Raw genomic sequence first — 21870 nt, 5'->3', positions numbered from 1 at the left:
CAGGAGAAGGGAGGAAACAAGGGGAGGGGAGTGGACAAAAACTGGCTTAGGGACAAAAACCTCCAAAACCTGTGTTTGAACAGTAGCTGAGAGGAAGATCTAGACATAATGTGACTCACTTTGACTCCCAGAGCACCTGGGGTTACTACTGCTTTATTAAGCCCCCTTTCCCACACAACCATTCGCCCACATGCGAACATCCAGGAGTTGTAGAGAGGGACCTAGAAGTAGTTACATCTATTTTTGGAGTGCTACGATCACCGTTTGACTCCATCCTAGATGCTAAAAGGACAAAAACAGTTGGGATTTGGGCTCACAGAATGAGTGCTATTGCCACTGAGGACCAGGACATGTTCTGTGAGAAGGCAGTGGCCCTTATCGTTGACCTCTGCCTGGATGACAGCCCTCTCCTAGACTCAGAAACCTGTCAGGATTTCCTTGTGCTTCTGACCAGTGAAAACCCCAACATATCCAGTTCAGGTAAGTTTCCTGCAGTGTTTGTTGGGAAGCATGTTTGTTGGGGGTGACGTGGGTTAGGGGTGACGTGGATGCTTATGTTTATCTGCGTATATGCGCGAGCTTGAGGTAGGACTTCAAAGGATCGTGACCTTTTAGATATGCCCATTTTTTGTTCGATTAACACCAAGGTAACAGACTTTTTGAAAGTAAGTTCTGTATAAATAATGAATTGCCATTAGTTACCCGGCACTTTTTTATTTCCCTAATGAGCCTGCTTGTGTTTGATGTTGTTTTCAACTAAATAAGGATGCTACTCATTGGCGATTTAGATCATTTGTACCCGTGGAACCTCCTTTTTTTCCTCTAATGACAAGTGCACAATTAAGCTTAAGTTGGAGAAATTTCATTGATGTGCTTTATAGAAAGATGGATGCAAGTGTTTTACAACGCACCGCTCCAGACTACAGGTTCACAGCAGCCACACAAGGTAAAATTGACATGAAATTGAATTTTGGACACAAGATCGAAGGAGCTGTGATATCTCAAGAGTTGGCAGGTGATAGGAATGTCTAAAGCAATACAAATTATAATAAATTTCATATCTGGCAAACTGCCATGGAGGAGGACATAGAATCTAATTGTCACTCTGAGTTTCTGTCACAGGAGAAATCAAATAAACACCGCAGGCCCTGACCTGCATCATGTCCCCAACCACAAGGATAGTGAATGCCACTGTGTGTTATCCACAAATAAACACGAATCACTGACGCCACAGAACAGCTCTAATGCCAGCTCTTTAATAATGCAGAACTTCTGAAGTAATTTAAATGCATATACAGTATACACACACACACACACACACACATATATATATATAATAAAAAAATATATACTGTATATATATATATATATATATATACACTCACCTAAAGGATTATTAGAAACACCATACTGTGTTTGAGCCCCTTTCACCTTCAGAACTGCCTTAATTCTACGTGGCATTGATTCAACAAGGTGCTGAAAGCATTCTTTAGAAATGTTTACCCATATTGATAGGATAGCATCTGCAGTTGATGGAGATTTGTGGGATGCACATCCAGGGCACGAAGCTCCCGTTCCACCACATCCCAAAGATGCTCTATTTGGTTGAGATCTGGTGACTGTGGGGGCCATTTTAGTACAGTGAACTCATCGTCATGTTCAAGAAAAAATTTTGAAATGATTCGAGCTTTGTGTCATGGTGCATTATCCTGCTTGAAGTAGCCATCAGAGGATGGGTACATGGTGGCCATAAAGGGATGGACATGGTCAGAAACAATGCTCAGGTAGGCCGTGGCATTTAAACAATGCCCAATTGGCACTAAGGGGCCTAAAGTGTGCCAAGAAAACATCCCCCACACCATTACACCACCACCACCAGCCTGCACAGTGGTAACAAGGCATGATGGATCCATGTTCTCATTCTGTTTACGCCAAATTCTGACTCTACCATCTGAATGTCTCAACAGAAATCGAGACTCATCAGACCAAGCAACATTTTTCCAGTCTTCAACTGTCCAATTTTGGTGAGCTCTTGCAAATTGTAGCCTCTTTTTCCTATTTGTAGTGGAGATGAGTGGTACCCGGTGGGGTCTTCTGCTGTTGTAGCCCATCTGCCTCAAGGTTGTGCGTGTTGTGGCTTCACAAATGCTTTGCTGCATACCTCGGTTGTAACGAGTGGTTATTTCAGTCAAAGTTGCTCTTCTATCAGCTTAAATCAGTCAGCCCATTCTCCTCTGACCTCGAGCATCAACAAGGCATTTTCGCCCACAGGACTGCCGCATACTGGATGTTTTTCCCTTTTCACAACATTCTTTGTAAACCCTAGAAATGGTTGAGCGTGAAAATCCCAGTAACTGAGCAGATTGTAAAATACTCAGACCGGCCCGTCTGGCACCAACAACCATGCCACGCTCAAAATTGCTTAAATCACCTTTCTTTCCCATTCTGACATTCAGTTTGGAGTTCAGGAGATTGTCTTGACCAGGACCACACCCCTAAATGCATTGAAGCAACTGCCATGTGATTGGTTGATTAGATAATAGCATTAATGAGAAATTGAACAGGTGTTCCTAATAATCCTTTAGGTGAGTGTATATATACAGTATATATATATATATGGGGGAAGCAGGAGTCATGTGAATTTTACATGTAAATAATATTGTAATGTTTTGATATGTGATATTGCTCCTTTCATTAATATACAGTACTATATCCCAATACTCATCACATGTAGTTCTCAACTGGTGGGTCATAGATGTAGACTTTAGAGTAAGACTTCAAATGACAATTTATACAAACATTTTTTTTAATTAGCCTATAATATTATAAAATATTATTTATATAATTAAAATACTACAATTTATAAGCAGATGTCAAAACCATCCGTCCAATCCAATCATATTTTGACACTGAGAAGCTAGCCAAATTAGTCAGCTTCCAACATGGACAGGCTGAAAATTTTTCCAGATCCATTAGACTGGGTACTGCTTTGGGTTGCCACTTGATGTCCAATATAAAATCGCAAAACCAATGCTCTGTACTACTTTTTCCATTAGTAATGCTAAAAAAAAAAAAAAAAAAAAAAAAAACTCATAATGTCATAAAATCATAATGATTGAGCTCTAATTAGGAAGGAAGTGCTGAGTGTGTGAAGGGAGATGCCTGCTGACTTGACTAGGAGTGGAGGGAGGCTCTGGAACCTGCAGTCCACAGGCAGTAATACTAGATGAATGGAGGACTGCCGCTGGCCTCCGCAACCCCATGGCGAGAGCTGCACCCACCCTGCCAAAAAGCAAAGGTCATGCATCAGGAGAGCCAGGTGGTGCAGCACTCATGCAATGCCAAAATCCAACACGATAGAGCAGGACTGGGAACGTAACAGAGGACGCACTGATCAACGCTCTGCAGTTTGTTGCTAATTATGTAAAGCAATTGTTCAAAATCCCTTTTGAATAGATCTCTTGATGTGGAAGAGCATGTGTTACTGCAGCTGCACTGTAGTAAAGAGCGTCATTTTCTTTACTACAGTGCCCCCCCCCCCCCCCCCCCCCCCCCCCACACAGTTCAAAGAATATTTCTATATTTCACTTTGACTCAAAGAATGTGTACATGGGCCTGGATGTTTTAATCCTGCATGACACTTTATGCTCTTATATAAACATGTTATGCCATCCATGTAATGGAGCTACAAAGCAATGTCTTACCTGTAACCATATCCAAATTTGACAATTTTAATATTTTGCCTGGTCATTAGGGACCGAAACATCATTTGGTTCTCGCATGTGTATATTCTTTTGTCGATGCAGACAAAACGCAGTCCAAAAAAATACTCTGACTCTGTATCCTGCACTACTGTTTAGCATCGACGCAACACCGCCAGTCAAGTCACATTTATTTAAATACAGCAACGCTTTATACAATACAGATTGTTTCAAAGCAGCTTCACTGCATGCAAAACCCTAACGCTCAAAATAAATACCGGTAATTGTTTTGAGTATAGGTAAACTTAAATTAAACAAATTAACTTTTAATTAAGAGATTTTCTAAGAGAGTATTTAGAACTTTCTTTTTCTTTTGAGTTCACAAAACTGACACATTTGAAGTAATCTGAGTTGTTTCATTGTTTTGAGTTTTATAAACTTGTTCCTTTTAATTTAGAGAAACTTACATTTTTACTGAAACTGGGCTGGTATTTCTATTTTTATTTTATTTTTTGCCAACTTATTTGCCAACTTAATGACAATAGTGTCATTATTCAGCTCAAGTCAATTCAGTGTTGATTCAGTTCAGTTCAATAACTGTAAAGTTCATCAATTATGAGTTCAATTCAGCTATAAGTAGCTCTATAGAAGACAATGGTGTTGTTATTCAGCTTGGGTCAGTTGTTGATTCAATTCAGTTCAATAGCAGTGTCAATGTTGCAAAATCCGTCAATTATTAAACAAAGTCGATTCAGCTATAAAGTGAGTGAATCTACAATGAGACCATGTGTGATGCAGCATATTTCAGTGAATCAAAAGCATACAAGCCAACAGGCCAGCTCAATTCCAGAAAAAATTAATTTGATTCACGAACGAAAGACGTGTTGGTTCTTTTTTATTGAATCAAACCCTACAAGACTATCCGAAACATATCGTCTGAGCAATTAAGTAGCATTTTTTGGGACCATATAGTAGGACTATGAAAATTTGAAATTACTATTGGATTGCATTTGCCAGCTTTATTAATTATTAAACGTATCCGATGTTTGATATTTTCCTGCTGTTCCTTGCATTTATCTATATTGCTGACATGTCAGTTATGACTTAAATAAACAAATACTCTATTTATAAAAATTAAAAGCATATTATAAAGATCTTAATCGTGTTATGCCCATACTTGGTAAGAATCGAAGCTATAGGTGTAAACACTGAAGCCATCATTTATTCTCATTGTAAACCAGCATTACAAGTTTATTGACTGGCTTGTATAAAAAGAGTGCAGAGGAAAGAGAATTTAAGATGGTCAAAGTCAATATAACGCCACTCAAGCACATGATGATGGCGGATGTTAGGGATGACCATCTTTCTCACCCCATTTCTATTGTATGGTAGCCCTCAAGGTTAAATCAATTACATTTCCTTTCAAACATGACGAGAGGGATATGACTGAGTATAATGGTTGAGCAATAGAGGGCATGTGGAGGGGGGACCTCATTTCTTTCCACTATAGTTGAAAAAGATGAAGAGAACCCAAGCAGAGTGCCAGTCGCATTACAGAGTAGCACCTCTTCTCCATCTGTTTCTGTAACACATTGAGCAGAACATTACTATTAGCCACTAGATTAGTTTAGTTTAGTTTAGCACACTAAGCTCCACTGCAGCGAGCCAGCCACTCATTCTACTGCAGCTACCGCATTATGTGGCCATGAATAAATAAAATAGAGAGTAGACATCAGACCAGCAGGGAAAATAGCATTCACACTCTGTGTTCTCCTCCCTGCTGAAGGAACAAGACAGAGAGCGCGTTTTGTGTGGCTGGTAAAATCACATACGGGGGGAGTTAATTCTCAGTAACCCAATGGGAAATTCCTGTGTGCTGGTGAAGCCCTGTGAGGTATGATTAAATAATTTAGCGAACCCCAGTGTTGTGTGCCAAGCTAATTTGTGACCATACCTTTATAGGCATTGTTAATTACTGAACAGAGACTACACTGTAAGAAATTTACTTTGAAATTCACAGTAACTGGCAGCAAGTGACAAGTAACTTACTATAAAAAACCCTGTAAAGTACTGTAGATTTCAAATGCGTTTTTTTTTTTTTTTTTTTTTTTTTACAGTGTAGGCACAGCCAAATTACCTCCTTTGTCATTTTTCTTTACAGGACTTATATGCTCACAGCTTATTCTTAATAGCGAAATCTGCCGGGAGTTTGACAGTGCCATCATCTTAGGTATGAATAATGTTCATTTATACATGCAGACAGCCAATTTTCTAGTAAAATATATGTGAGAACCAATTCAGCAGTTCAACCTTGTCTCTCAACTTCAATATCACACTGGCATCAGTATGTGTCAGAGCTCAGAAAAAAAGCTCATTTAATTACAGTGATCTTCCAGAAATAAAATAATCTGACATTTATTGACCTTCAATAGATTTAAAGCTTTAAAAAGGATTCAAAACAACCATAAAATGATCATAAACGTTTTCTATATGAAACAAGCGCTATATTCTAAATAGCTTTGTGTAAAAAGAAATAAGATTTAAGTTGTTTTTCACTGATAATCTTCCACTCCAGGCTGTTAACTGCGATGGTATCACTGTGTCGACTAACAAATCGGTTTTGTTAACTGGATCAACAGATTCATGAAAAATCTGACTTATAAAAGTATGTAAGAAAAGTAGAGATTTACAAATTATTCTTTTAAGCACACAGGCGATTGATTTTCTGTGAATCATGACTTTAAATTCAGCATGCTACAAAGGTGGCTTTAGAAGAATTGGAATATAGTTTACAAGTTGTATGTATGGACCACTTTTATGATCCTTTTATGGTGTGGTTGTTGTCATTTCGTAGTTGACAGCCTTTTTTCCTTTTATTGAAGGAGCAGCATGCAGGATATTTTTCAAAACTTCAAAGTCTGTTATTTGAAATGACATGAGAGTAAGTAAATGATGAACGGATTTTAATTTTGGGGTATCCTAATACTACATTAAATCCATTGCTTTCTTTTCTATCTCATTCACTGCAAAAGCAGGTTGAGGCCATTGAGAATAAGATAATGGAGGCCCTTTGTGCTAAAAGTGTTTAGGCATTGCAAAGGGCATTGATCTCAGATGTCTATCTCCATGTGTATCACTTCTAGGAATCAAGACATTTAAACCGTGACCATCTCAAAAGATGAGAGCGAGCAAAAAAGAAGGCGGTTGAAAACGAGCCTGCCTATAACAACGGAAAATTGAATTACAGGCTGCCCTGTAGCGGGACATGGAGAGGATTCAGGGGGTTTAGGCCGAGAGCAACATCCAAATGGACTCATTTCTAAAATCTAATTTCCAGGGTCTGCCTGTTATGGGGTGACTGTGACATTTCATCCCTGATTGTGTTAAATGTGTTCTCTGTTCAGTGGCATGGGCCGAGGTTAACAAGCCATGTATGCGGCTGTTGACAGTTAAATTGCCTCTCAGTGGCAAACCTCTCAACAAAAAGAAATGCAACCGTATTTTCAATATTTATTGTAATGCTTGGGCTTGCACAACTGTTGGGTAATGATGTATATTATATGCTTCCCCTGAAAGTGAGTGATTTGTTTGGAATGGTCTCATTTGATGATGAAAATAAAAGCACAAATATCCAAGTGTAGATGTGTAAATCTTCTCATGGTATTTATCAAGTTCTGGAGAATCGGTGCTATTTAAAAAATAATTTGAACTTAAAGGTGCACTTTTTTTCATCATTAAAATGTTTTACACATTTACACACACTCACTCACTCTCTCTCTCTCTCTCTCTATACATATATATATATATATATATATATATATATGCATATACATACACTAATGAACAGAAGTGTGTAAGATCATGTAATCTCATCTAATTTCTACTTGCTTTATCTCATTATCTCCCCCATCCCCAGTATTTATACTAGTATTTATTAGTATTTTATTGTCATATTTCTTGTTATTTTCTTGTCAGAAAAAATAAAAAATAAATACTGGGTGTGTCTTTAAATTACACACAACACTCAAATAGACAAATGTCCCGCAAGATGTGTTTGCCACTATGAGCATGTTTTCAAATTTGATTCAATAAGATAGCCTCATCAAAATGAATAAATGTATAGCATTTGCTTGGTCAATAAGCTCGCAGTTTAGCAAAGAATAGGGTGACAAACAAATAAACATGTTAGATGTAAAAACACCCATGAGCTAGACTGCTTTTCAATTCTTGGCAGTAAACCGTTTTCACCACCTGGGAATAGAACATAACATTTTTCAGCTCATAAAGCTTATTACACAGCGGCAAATACAAAGTGCCATTGAGACCGCCATTCATGAGAGGTCAGAGGTACAATCAGTCTTGCAGTGGTTCCATGGCATACTGAGAGATCACAAACTCATCTACTGCCAAACATTTATGATAATTCGTTAGATCAGTGTAGGAGCTGACTCCCACATAATTCTATATAATTTCATCATTTTAATCTTAGTCAAATGCACAGACTTCAAAGTAACTCTTAGCTTATACCAAGCGTAATCAAATAATGAGGTATCACTTGAGTCATCCCTTACTGTACCACTTGCTCTAGTTTTGGTTTCCAGATGCAAACGATGCCCCATTTGAATACAATCTTTATTCATCTTTCTACATTGACAAAAACTCAAAAAATCAAATTAGAATATCTGTGTATTCTAATTTTTGTGTATTCTAATCACATACTTCCTTATATAGCCTATAGTAGGCGAAAAACAGTAGACAAAACAAGTAGCTACGTCCGAATTCACAGTACTCATAAAATAGTAGGCAAAAAGTATCCGGATTACCTATTACTTCTGGCGAGATTCTGAAGTCTGAATATGATGGACCATTTAAAATCCCATGAGGCCACAGGAGAGGATTTATGAATGGAAGTGAAGCGACGCAACTGACGCTGGTAGGTCACATGATAAGAGCAACATGGTGAATGTAAAACATCTGGATTACATTTCTACTACACACATTCATATATAGAACATACCTTTTTAGTGGTCGCAAAGTACTTATTCAAAATGAGTACCTACTCAATAGAGTATACGATTTCAGACGCAGCCATAGACTTTTTCCTGACATCACACCTAATGATAGTTTCTACTAAAGGGCAAGGTTGCAAAGATAAAACATTTGTCTTTGCAAAGTATGTTGCAATGACATTTAATTCAGCGAGTGCAGCCCAGTTATCATCTCGGAAATACATATGGTTATTTTGCATTTTTAATCAAATTTTAGACATATTCATTCATCACTCTGGCGATGGAGCAAGTTTGCTGCATTGCATTCGTGAGACACACAAGCAATGTGCTCTGGTTTTAACTGCAGCGTTTGGCACAGGGCCGGCTTAAGAGTTCAGAGGCCCCTGGGCACAATGTCTTGTAGGCCCCCCCTTAGGGCCAAATGTATATTTTGTCCAAGGACATATTAATATGGCATTTACAGTTTTACTGACTTAAAAGGAACTTTGTTGCTATGCTGGATTAAAGTTCATAAATGGTCGTTCTTTCCCATAGGATTTTGTAAAACTATGTTGGGTGGACCTCTGTGCCTCTAGGGGGGTTCGGGGGCATGCTCCCCCGCAAGAAAATTTTGTACATTTTAAGGTTAAATTACGGTGGCCGAGACAGCTCAACGCGCTGCAACTGAATCAAACACATGCAAATAGAGAAAAACGTGTGCAAATAGAAAAAAACGCATGCAAATAGAAAAAAACACATGCAAATAGGAAAACACGCGTGCAAATAGAAAAAAACACCAGCAAATAAAAAATAAAAAACATCTTCATCAGTTTCACAACACACGTGTGCTCCAAATAAGGAAACGCGCTGCAAAAGTTCACAACACAACCAAATACAGAAAACGCTCTGCAAATAACACAGACCACAACGGAAATGTTTCCAGGGGAACCAAATAAGTGACGAACCCTGCTGAGACGTGCTTATTGCTCGTGAGCTTCCCTATGCCATACTCCCTTCGAAGGGCAGATAGCCCTTTTGGAGTGAGCAAGGCTCTAGTGGGCTGTTAGGCAGCCGTGTGGAACGCACTTGATGAAGGGAGCAACTAAAGACAACGTGGGATGTTCCCATGACAACACAGCACGGTGTCCATCAGCTGGTCTTACGACAGAAATATGATGCTGTTAACATAACGGATGCAAATACATTTTTATTTTTAGTTTACAAAAAAAGCTTTTAAAATATGCGTTATATATCTGTGTCTCAACTTTAAAATTTTGGACCCTACATTACCTAACATTTCTTACAAAACTTTTCTTTATGAAAATGTAATAACATGAAACAATTTGTACAGTGTAACTGATGTATAGATAAATATCTTTCCTTCATGTTTTTCTTCTTTATCTTTTTATTTATTTATTTTAGTTTCCAGCTCATTGTTCTTTTCTCATTTGTATTCATTGAACATATTGTTAATACATTTTGTACATTGTATACAAGTTGTATGTCATAAAAAATGTAATCTCTGTATGTTTTGCACAAACAAATAAATAAATAAACAAATAAATAAAGTATAATTTTAAGCTGTAAGCACCAGCACGCATAGATTTATGGATATCTATGCCGGCACGTCCCAGCCGGGTTCGTCACTTATTTGGTTCCCCTGGAAACATTTCCGTTGTGCTCTGTGTTATTTGCAGCACGTTTGTATTTGGTGGTGTTGTGAGTATTTGGAGCACACGTGTGTTGTGAAACTGATGAAGATGTTTTCTTAATTTGCAGGTGTTTTTTTTATGTGGACGCGTTTTTTTCTATTTGCATGCGTTTTTTTCTATTTGCATGCGTTTTATTTTATTTGCATGTGTTTTTTTCTATTTGCACGCGTTGTTTTCTATTTGCATGCGTTTTCTTCAGTTGCAGCGCGTTGAGCTCTCTCGGCCACCGTATTAAATGCATCAATCTGGTGCTAATCAGGTCAAAATTAAGAGCTTCAACCCATGAACTGCTCGTTGAACAAAGAAAAAGCATTGACTTGTACCAGGGCTCAAACATCTTTTTAGTTATGAGAGTCTCAGTCTACATTACATTATCAATGGTGTTTTAGGATGCCAAACAATTATTATAATAATGATTTATATAATTATTCCTATGACGTAAAATCCATAATATAGCCTATAAATGTACTATAAATGAAAATGAATATTTCAAAAGTATATTTTAGTCTACATTACACTATAATACAGGAAATTTTAAATAATTTTGTCCTAATTTCTTCACTTGCAAGAAATAAACCCTTGAGCTTTTATTTAGGAGAAAACACCAGATAACCATGCTGATCGCGTGAGCAAAGAGCGCACTTTTCTTTAAATCACCCAGCACACACAGGATGCCTATTCTTAAAGTCTTGTGCTGTTTTATAAAGGCACAAAGCCATATCATGGTTTCGATTTTAGTTCGTTGGCCAAATATAACGCTAGAGACCTTTATGTTAGGTTATACATTTTACATCTCATATGTGTTGGGAAAAGGGAGAAGAGAGATTTCGGCAAAAGGCGGGTTCGAACTCGGGTCGAGCGCATCAAAAGCTGCTTTTAAGCATTTCACGCGTTACGACCTACGCCACTGTAGCTATTCCGTCACGGGCGTCTTTTTGCTACAAAAATATACGCTCCGTTATCTAAAATATTTTTTTTCTTCCCCTCGCTTTGGCCACAAGTGCGCATGGCGAACTTGCAATGAATACATTTTATCAGACCGGTGTTGTGCCGAATTTCGAAATTATTACCCCCCTCGTTGAAGTCAGTACCTGATTGCCTAATCCTAACCCCACCCATAATCCTAACCCCTCCCCCACAACTAATCCTAAACCTACCAATACTAGGGGGGTAGTAATTTGGCGGGGGTCGAAATTCGGCACTACACCGGCCCTCGCAGCCTCGAAACACTACCGGCCCACCGGGGAAACTCCCGACTCTCCCGATTGCCACTCCGCCCCTGGTGCCCAGGGCCCCTTAGATGTCGTGGGCCCCTGGGCAAGTGCCCATTGCCCTAATGGTTAATCCGGCCCTGGGCACAGTTCGTACATATAGCAAATATATGAGGTTATCCTGTGTAATCGTTAATTGTTTATACACTTGTTAGTAATATAATCATAATACTTGATTGTCTTACTCTACTGGTTTTTCATATTAAACTTATTCCCTTAACTAAGACGAGTTGATACATACCTCTCTCGTCTCAGTGCGTGCTCTACATCGCTGTCTTGCGGCGAAACTTTGTTAAATCTTATCTCAGAAGCGACCAAACACCTCCACGTTTTCCCTATTTAAATTCAGTTACACGAGTAGTGTAACTCGACCTAGGACGGTGACACAAAATAAAACGTTGCGCTTTTCTAAGCGTGTAAAATGGATAACTATATTGTATGGCAGAATACCATAGCAAGTGCTTGGGAGCACTTGGACTCGGCGCAGTAATTGTTAATATTGTTGAAATGAGAGGGAGTGGGGGAGAGGATTTTTCACGAGAGATGATATTGTAATAACTGGTAGTTATCAAATAAAACGTGAGTCTAACCGGAGCTAAATTATGCTATTTACTTTTTCTAAGCTAATTCCTAACAGGAGATAAGAACACTCATGTCCCATACACCGCACGACCGAGAGTGTTTCTACAGGTGGAGCATTGGTTAAATAAACCAACAGGAGGCAGTAACACTGTCTTTTCCTTCTTTTAATTAAGAACACAGAAAGAACTACTCAGGCAAGGCCCAATTGCCTTACACATCTCTCTCCATGACGGTGAGAGACACATTTTTACATTAGGCAGTAAATGGACCAATAACATCTGATCTAACTTGAACATTAACACACATAACTTTACTATCACAAAAACTTAAAGATCTTACTGTAATAACACATAAATCAACTCCCAATAAACAATTACCCATAATGCACCCAGCTGCTAGCGCTGACTGCCAGGTCATTACAATAACCCCCACCCAAGAGGGTTAGTGTCCCCACAACCCTAATCTCCCACAACAAAATCTAACAAATGTCCCGGCCGGCGTCGAACACGCTTCGACCTCCCCGGTGTTCTGCCCTCAGCGCCAGACTCAGCCTTGAGTCCATCATTGTCCGTTTCGGCGCTGGGAGGGGATTTTGGGGAGCCACCGTGGCTTCCATCAGTCTTTTGCTCTGGGACCAGTGGGTGGTACGGTGCCAATCGGTCCTTATGAAGCACCACCTGTCTACCCCGTCCAGGCATTCGGACCCGGAAGACCACCTCAGAAATTTTGTCCAAAATCTCCCCAGGTCCCTGCCAATGATGAGTCAGTTTGGGTGACAACCCCCGCTTCCTCTGGGGGCAGAACACCCACACTTTGTCCCCGGACCCAATCGTAGGCCCGTGGGCCCGGGCATCGTATGCCCGTTTCTGGCGGGCTCCAGCGTCCCCTAGAGCCTCCCTGGCCATTTGGTCGACCGTGCTCAGACGTTCCTTCAATTTCCTGAAGTAATCCAATTCTGGCCCGCCAGCAATCTCTGGCTCGGGGGGGGACCCGAACACCAAGTCCACCGGCGTGCGGAGCTCCCTCCCAAACATCAGTGCCGCCGGTGTGCACTGACTCGACTCCTGCACAGCTGTCCTATATGCCCACAGGACCAGAGGCAGATGCTGATCCCAGTCTCTCTGGTGCTGACTGGTTAAGATGGCAAGTTGGGTGGCCAGGGTGCGGTTGAACCGCTCAACGAGTCCATCGCTTTGCGGGTGGAGGGGAGTGGTTCTTGTCTTCTTCACCCCCAATCGCTGGCACACCTCACTGAACAACCGGCTTTCAAAGTTACGCCCCTGGTCACTGTGAAGTTCATCCGGCACCCCAAACCGGGCAAACATCTCGTCCACTAGTCGCTGCGCCGTAGTGGAAGCACTCTGATCCGGCACTGCATAAGCTTCCCGCCACTTCGTAAAATAGTCCATAGCGACCAGGACAAAACGGTTGCCGGCATCTGTGATGGGAAATGGACCCAAGTTGTCCACACCAATCCTCTCCATAGGCGCCCCGACTAAGTACTGCTGTAATGGCGCATGAGAGCGTTGACTGGGTCCTTTCTGTGCCGTGCAAATATCGCAGCAATGAACATACAGCTCGGTATCCTGCCGACATCCCGGCCAGTAGAAACGCTGCCGCAGCCGCCGCACTGTCTTGGAGTTCCCGAAATGGCCGGGTCCCGCTGCCCCATGAACCCAACGGAGGACCTCCGGCCGCAGAGCGTGGGGAACCAGGAGTTGCAACCGGTCGATCCCCCCACCCGGCGCCTGCCACCGCCTATAGATCACGCCTTCGTGGAGCTCCAGGCTGCCCCACTGAGAATGAAGCGTCTTGATCTCGGGCCCCTGGGAGGACACGGCTGGCCAGTCCGGACATGTTTGGGCCTCTAACCAGCCCCTGACCTTCATCAGTACCTGATCATTCGCCTGCTGTTGCCTCAGCTGCTCGGTGGTGAACGGCTCCCCATCTCCACAGGTGTCACCCGGCCTCACTGCTGCTGACGATGGCCCTAGACATCGTTCTTCCTGGCGACTGCAGTACCGACATTCGTCAACAAGGCATGGACGTCTGGAGAGGGCGTCAGCGTTAGCATGCTGCCGCCCTGGTCGGTGTTGAACCTCGAAGTCGTACTCTTGAAGGATCTCCAGCCACCTTGCCACCTGACCCTCTGGCTGGCGGAAATTCAGCATCCAAGTGAGGCTAGCGTGGTCTGTCCTCAGTGTGAACCTGGTGCCCAGGAGGTAGGGCCTGAAGTGACGGACGGCCAGGACCACCGCTAGCAACTCCCGCCGGGTGACGCAGTAATTTCTTTCTGGGCGACTGAGGCTGCAACTATAGTAGGCTACCACTCGCTCTCCATTCTCCCCCCTCTGGGATAGTACGGCCCCGACCCCCACGTTACTGGCATCAGTGTCCACAAGGAACGGTTGGTTGGGATCAGGGTAGGCTAGGACAGGAGCGTCGATGAGAGCCGCTTTTAGTTGTCGAAAGGCCGCAGTGCAATCCTCAGACCACCCAAAACGCCGACCCTTGTTTGTCAGCTGATGTAAGGGGCTGGCAATGGTTGCAAAGTCTCTGACGAACCTCCTGTAATAGGAAGCCAGGCCCAGAAAGCTCCGCAGCTCAGTGACGTTGGTTGGTGGGGGCCAGTCCCTCACCGCGGCCACCTTTGTTGGGTCGGTAGCCACCCCGTTCTCACTGACCACGTGTCCCAGGAACTGCGTCTGGCGAGTGAGCAAGTTACACTTGGCCGGGTTCAACCGCAACCCAGCGCTACGGATGGCTGTCAGGACCTCCCGTAAGTTGTGGACAGCCTGTTCAAAGTCTCTGGCATGGACCAACAGATCGTCTAAGTAAACCACACAGCGGGCACGGGGAATGTCTTTAAGGACCCGCTCCATCAGCCTCTCAAAGGTGGCTGGGGCATTACACAGTCCAAAGGGCATCACTTTAAACTGCCACAGTCCTTGCCCTATTGTAAATGCAGTTTTGGGCCTGGCCTCTGCCGCCAGCTCCACTTGCCAATACCCACTGCGCAAGTCCAAAGAGCTGAACCAACAGGATCCAGCTACATAATCCAATGCATCATCAATGCGCGGCAGTGGGTATGAGTCCTTGCGGGTGACCGCATTTAGTCGCCGAAAGTCCACACAAGGGCGCCACGCCCCAGTTTTCTTCCGCACCATGACCATAGGTGCAGCCCAAGGACATTGTCTGAGGGCTCAATAATGCCGTTAGCTGCCATTTCTCGGATCATTTCTTCAGCAGCCTGGCGCTTGGCGAGAGGCAGTCTATGGGGGCGCAAGCGAATGGGGGCAGCAGGGCCAGTGTCAATGTGATGCTGCACCAGAGCTGTTCTGGTACAGTCCTCCTCACGGGCTGCAAAAATGTCCGTAAAGTCTCCCAATAGGCGTTGTAACTGCTCCTGCTGCAGTGTGCTCAGATGCTCACTGCTTCGCCGCCCCAACTCCTCAACAGCAACAACAGTTTCAGGTGACGGGGGGGCGGATGGAGCATGCGGTGTTAGTGGCGGAGATGTACTGGTCTGGGCTGCAATACTCTCCCTGGGTTCCCCCTGAGTCTCTGCAGCTCTCGTGTGGCGTTTGGGGGTCGGAGCTTTTCCATGACGGCTCCGGCCCAATCGGAGCGGCACGGTCTCATTACCTAGGCATACGGCGGCCCCCGGCACATCAACACGTGCTCCCCAGTGGGCTAACAAGTCCAAGCCAATAATGCACTCATCTCTGATATCAGCGAGCCAGAACTCGTGGCTCGTCTGGATCATCCCCACCACCACAGACAACAGCTTCTTTCCAGGCATTACTGTCCTTTCACCCGTTACGGTGAGCATTTCAGTATTGGTGGGGGTCCAGTCCTCCGGAAGAGGACCGGCCGTTCCAGACAACAGTCCTTTTCGCAGCAAGCAAATGGTGGACCCCGTATCCACCAGGGCGCTGCAGGGCTGCCCGTCAACAACACAGTCCAGGTACAGTCCTCTGGCAGACCCGCAGCGTCCCACAGTAGGGCAGTCATTGTGGAGGGGTACTGAAGAACGGGGTGAGGGTCCCCTCACTGCCGCACTCCGAGGTCGTTTCCCGGGGGTGACGTTGCCCGGGGCCGGGGGCTCGGAGCAGGGCAGTCCCTGGCGAAATGCCCCAGTTCTCCGCAGCGGTAGCAGCGGTCTAGCCTCGTCCTCCGTCGTGGGGTCTCTGCTGGTTGAACCCGGCTGACCTCCTCCTCGGATCGGGCCACGTCTACCTCCCGTTCAGCGGCTCTCGTCAGATGACGCTGGAGTGGAGATCGATCTGTCGCCGGCCGAGCCTGTAGCACCTCCTCAGCTCTCTCAGCCTGTCTCAGCGCCTCACTGAGATCTCGGGGTGACAATAGGCAGACATGTTGGCGGAGCCGCTCAGGTGTAAGACCCCGCAGGAAAGCGTGGAGGCTCAACTCTTCCCTCGCTGCGGCCTGGAAGGTAGGGTAGCCCTTCCGGGCGTAAACCCGGATGTCAGCGGCGAAAGCGCCCACACTCTCTCCTTCACATCGACGTCGGTTAGTTAGCTCCTCTCTGCTCTGTTCTGCGGAGGTTCTCTGCCCGAAGCGGCGGTTGAGGGCAGCAGTGAGGGCTTGGAGATCACGCCGCTCCTCAGGAGACAGATCGATAAGGACCTGGAGCGCGGGACCCTCCAAGGCAAGGGCCAAGTGAATGGCTGTCTCCTCACAGCTCCATCCATCGTGGACAGCGGCCAGGTCGACTTGTGCCAAGTAGGGCTCCAGGGGCGTCAACCCGCTATATCGTGGCAGCTTAGCGGGCGAACGTGTGAGGGCGCCCGGCCGGCCATTAATTTGGAGTGTCGGTGAGGCGACCGGAAGTTTGTTCTGCCTGCGACCAGGAGAGTGGTACACGGCCCGGTGAATGCTGGCGCCGTCAGGCTGGTGCGGAGCCCTGCTCCTCCTCCTCCTCGTCTCGCTCGTCAGACGCTCTAGCATGATGCTGTTCTCGTGAATGGCACGCTCTAATTCGCCTATACTTTGCTCCATAATGACGTCTTTTAAACGACTTTTAAAATCCCACTTCTGACACCACTGTAATAACTGGTAGTTATCAAATAAAACGTGAGTCTAACCGGAGCTAAATTATGCTATTTACTTTTTCTAAGCTAATTCCTAACAGGAGATAAGAACACTCATGTCCCATACACCGCACGACCGAGAGTGTTTCTACAGGTGGAGCATTGGTTAAATAAACCAACAGAAGGCAGTAACACTGTCTTTTCCTTCTTTTAATTAAGAATACAGAAAGAACTACTCAGGCAAGGCCCAATTGCCTTACACATCTCTCTCCATGACGGTGAGAGACACATTTTTACATTAGGCAGTAAATGGACCAAAAACATCTGATCTAACTTGAACATTAACACACATAACTTTACTATCACAAAAACTTAAAGATCTTACTGTAATAACACATAAATCAACTCCCAATAAACAATTACCCATAATGCACCCAGCTGCTAGCGCTGACTGCCAGGTCATTACAATATTACTGCACCGAGTGGTATTCTGCCATACAATATAGTTATCCATTTTACACGCTTAGAAAAGCGCAACGTTTTATTTTGTTTTTTATTTTTATCCAAAGATGGATAAAAAGGCGCACATGAAACAAAAACCTTGAAAAAATTATATACGATACCGCCAAATCACAGAGATGCCGATTCGCACGGGACTAATATTATCACAGGACCTCGGTGTGCGGCGAAATATGGTAGGTCATTTGCGGGTGAATTTTTACTTTACAAATTACAGACATGGCCGATTCGAACGGGAGTAAGATCACAGACAACCTCCGCAATTATTACAAATAACTAGAGGTCACCTGGTAATACTTATCCCCTGCGAATAGGGCTAGTTTAATATGAAAAACCAGTAGAGTATCCCTTTAATGTGAGTTTGTGTGCTCATGTGTTTTGCTGAGTTTAGCTTAAGTGTTTTTTTTTTTTATTATCACAGATTATTAAAGGGTTAGTCCACCCAAAACATGAGAGATTTCTGTCCCTACATTGAAAATCAATTTACCCAAAACACATTATCGAGCGGTTTAATCCAACTCTTCTGAAAATACATGCTTTATGTAATGAACAGATTTAATTTAGGCTTTTATTCACATATAAACATTGATCAGTGAACAAATTTGGTCACGCAACCTCAAGCATGCTTGCTTGACGCGCGAGAACCAATGAGCATCTGTTTGCTGATCAATGTTTATATGTGAATAAAAGCATAAATTAAATCTGTTCATATAAATCGGTCGTGTCTCTTCAGACGACTTGGATTAAACCGCTCGATTCATATGGATTTATTTTACAATCTCTTTTAAACATTTTAGTTTAAAAGTTTTAGGTAAATAGTCTTTCAATGTAAGGTTCAAATATCTTCATTTGTATTTTTAAGGGGAACAAAAGCCTTATGGATCTGGAATGACATGCGGGTGAGTAAATGATGACATTATTTTCATTATTATTTTTGGGTGAAAGGCTGCATAACATAAGCAGAGAATACACATTTGAATTGCAGATGTTAATAAGAAAAAGTATTTACAGTGATGACCATTTTACCCCATTTTCTCACGTATTCTTTATAATCCACACATAGGCCAGGAGTTTATCTCAAGTTGTTTTAATTACGTTTCATCTAGACCTTTTACTCACCTGCTTATCCACCACGTTTTCCGTTTTTATTCAGCAGCAGTTCCACATGAACTACTTTCATAGAGGTCACACTTTTGTGCATGTCGAGGGAGAGATTTTTGTAGTATAAAGAAGGAAAATTTTAATCGTAAGCATTTCTTTTCTTTTCATGTGTCAAACATGTATTGCTAATACATGTAGATTCACACACATTGACTCAGTATTGCAATACAGGACAAAAGGCAAATTCATCATGCCTTGCAGAATAATTATCCAAAGCTTGTGAATATTGATTTCAAACACGGTTGAGTTATCAGGACTGAACAAAGGCACAGAGATCCTCAATAACACGCAATAATACATCTTTATACACCATTAGTATAATTAATGACCCATAGACAAGAATGATCAAGAATGGTTCCTCCTCTTCACCTTTTTAAGGTTTAAGTGATTTACATTACATGCAGTATTTCAATTTGATTGTGTTACATGTTGATGCAGTATGATATGATACAATAATGAAACACTGTGCACCCATCCAGAAATATTTGATTTGTTTTAGGGTAAAATTTATTTTCTGCCACTGTAGTTTTGTTGTGTGACATGATGGATTTAATTATTTTATATAACCTGCATGTTTTCATTACTTAAAGGAATAATTCAACCAAAAATTAAAATTGTCATCATGTATTTGCCTGTATGACATTCTTTGCTCTTCAGAACAATATTTTGAAGAATGTTTCAACTGTTTTTGTCTATACAGCAAAAGTTAAAGGGATAGTTCACCCAAAAATGAAAATTTTGTCATCATTTACTCACCCTCAAGTTGTTCCAAACATAAGTTTCTTTTTTCTGTTGAGCACAAAGAAAATATGTTAAAGAATGTTGTTAATCAAACAGTTGACGGTAGCCATTGACTTCCATAAATGGGGGGAAAAAATAATATGGACGTCAATGGCTACTGTCAACTGTCTGGTTTCCAACATTCTTTAAAATATGTTCTTTTGTCAACAGAAAAAAGAAATTATTTCAGGTTTGGAACATGAAGGTGAGTAAATGATGACAACATTTTTATTTTTGGGTGAACGATCCCTTTAATGGCATCCAAAACAACACAGACAAAAAAGAAAAACGCATTACAAAATATTGTCTTTCAAATGAGGGAAAGTAATTGATTACATAATGTTTTTTTTTAGTTAATTATCTTTTGTTAACTGTTGGCTTGCGCATTACTATTCTAGCTGACCACTGCCTAATATGTCCCCATGTCCAGAGAATAAATTACCAATTAAACCTACTTGCTTCGTTCTGTTAGTTTGTAAAATCAGCACGGTGAAAAGCCTAGCCAATGTGATTGAGAGCGCACATAATTACCACATGATTTACATAAGAATAAGCCTTGTTGTACAGTATCTCATTGTAAGCAGGAGATGGAAATTAAAACAGAGCTGGGCTTTTGACCAAACCCTCCAGAGGCTCTGCATTCAAACCGCAGCCTTCTCTCTGTCATCATTAGCATCCTTTTCTATAAGCCCATATGCTGAATTCCAAGATGTTGATTCGTGTTTTGATACAAAAGATAACAACGCCACAATTACCACTAAGCAAATTGTGTGTTAAGTGAAAGATGTGTATGATGTTTTAAATATACTGAATGAAATATGATATATGTTATAGAAATGGAAAACACTGCACCATTGGAAGATGGTCAGGGTGGAAATATTTAGAGTATATTTATGATATTGCAAATATCTTTGCATTCAATAGTGGTAAGATTATCTCTTGAAGTTCTCATGAGCAGTTTCAGTATGTTTAAGTAAAGTGCATGAAGTATTCTGTGTTGCTTAACTGGCTTTTAGAAAAGCAGAGATGAAAGTCCAGGGCTCTGCTCACCTGAGCACATCCCCCTCCCAAAGCAGCTACAAGATCACTGATGTTAATCTGTCTAGAAGTCGGCTAGGGGGAACCGTGACATCGCAGCTGGAGAAGTAGCAGCAAACCACATGAATGTAAGAACAAGGCACATAGGGTTTGTAAGACGGAGGAGCCTATTAATGCAGCCATACATGCATCACTGTGCATACAACTGCATGCGATCCTACAGTCAGACCTGGATGCTGCATGGATCCATGATTAAAATGAAATGAACATTTGCACCCAAAGTGAACATTCTGTCATCATTAACTCAACTCGCATGCTGTTCCAAACCTGTAGGACTGACTTTCTTCTGTGGAACACAAAACATACAGTAATTTTTAAAGAATGTCTCGGCAGCTATTTTTTATATAATGAAAGTGAATTAGGAATGGAGTTGTCAAGCTCCTAAATAAAAAAAAAAGGAATATAAAAGTCTCATAAATGTAATCCTTCACGCAAAACTTATTTCATATGATTTGAAATACAGTGCACGAGTTGTGTAAATTACCGGGGGGCTTTTTCATGCTTCTGTTGCGAGCGCAGGCAGTTGTGGCCTAATGGTTAGAGAGTTGGACTTGTAACCTGAAAGACACGGGTTTGAGTCTCAGTATCGGCAGGAAATGTAGTTGGGGGGAGTGAATGAACAGCGTTCTCTTCTACTACCCACAACTGAGGTGCCCTTGAGCAAGGCCCCAATCGCTCCCCGGGCGCCACAGTAAAAATGGCCATTTTGCTTAGTTTTGCACTGCCTGGGCCCAGAAGTTAGTTGGTCTGCTAAAATCTATCAGATCTCTTTTCAGGATGTCTTTATATCTCAGTTCGGGTCTACCAGCAGTGCCGGCACCCTCGTTGAGCAAACTGTGCAGAATTGCACGGGGTGCGGGAGGGGGTCAGTCTGGTGACATGTCCAGCACATTTGAGCCGAATGAATTTTAGGCGCGAGGAGAGTGGTTCACTTTTGGTCACTTTGAACAGATCTTCATTCAACGTTTTATCCTTCCAGGTCTTGCCGATTATAAACCTGAGGCATA

At 42.5% G+C, this 21870-nt stretch overlaps 1 protein-coding gene across 1 annotated transcript in view; it reads left to right on the top strand.

Annotated features, from left to right (window-relative positions):
* Positions 1-252: 252 nt before the first annotated feature.
* The window catches only part of syt6b (synaptotagmin VIb), a 39980-nt gene continuing 18362 nt past the window's right edge, over positions 253-21870 (top strand). The window contains exon 1 of the mRNA XM_056251538.1: positions 253-480. Coding sequence (XP_056107513.1) covers positions 321-480 — 160 coding nt within the window. The 5' untranslated portion in view covers positions 253-320. The remainder of the gene's footprint in view (positions 481-21870) is intronic.

This window comes from Rhinichthys klamathensis, unplaced genomic scaffold (assembly GCF_029890125.1).
Source record: "Rhinichthys klamathensis goyatoka isolate OS25496 unplaced genomic scaffold, OSU_Roscu_1.1 h1tg000082l_1, whole genome shotgun sequence".
Classification (NCBI taxonomy): Eukaryota; Metazoa; Chordata; class Actinopteri; order Cypriniformes; family Leuciscidae; genus Rhinichthys; species Rhinichthys klamathensis.
Note: the sequence above shows the minus strand (reverse complement) of the source record. Positions and strands in the feature narration are given on the sequence as shown.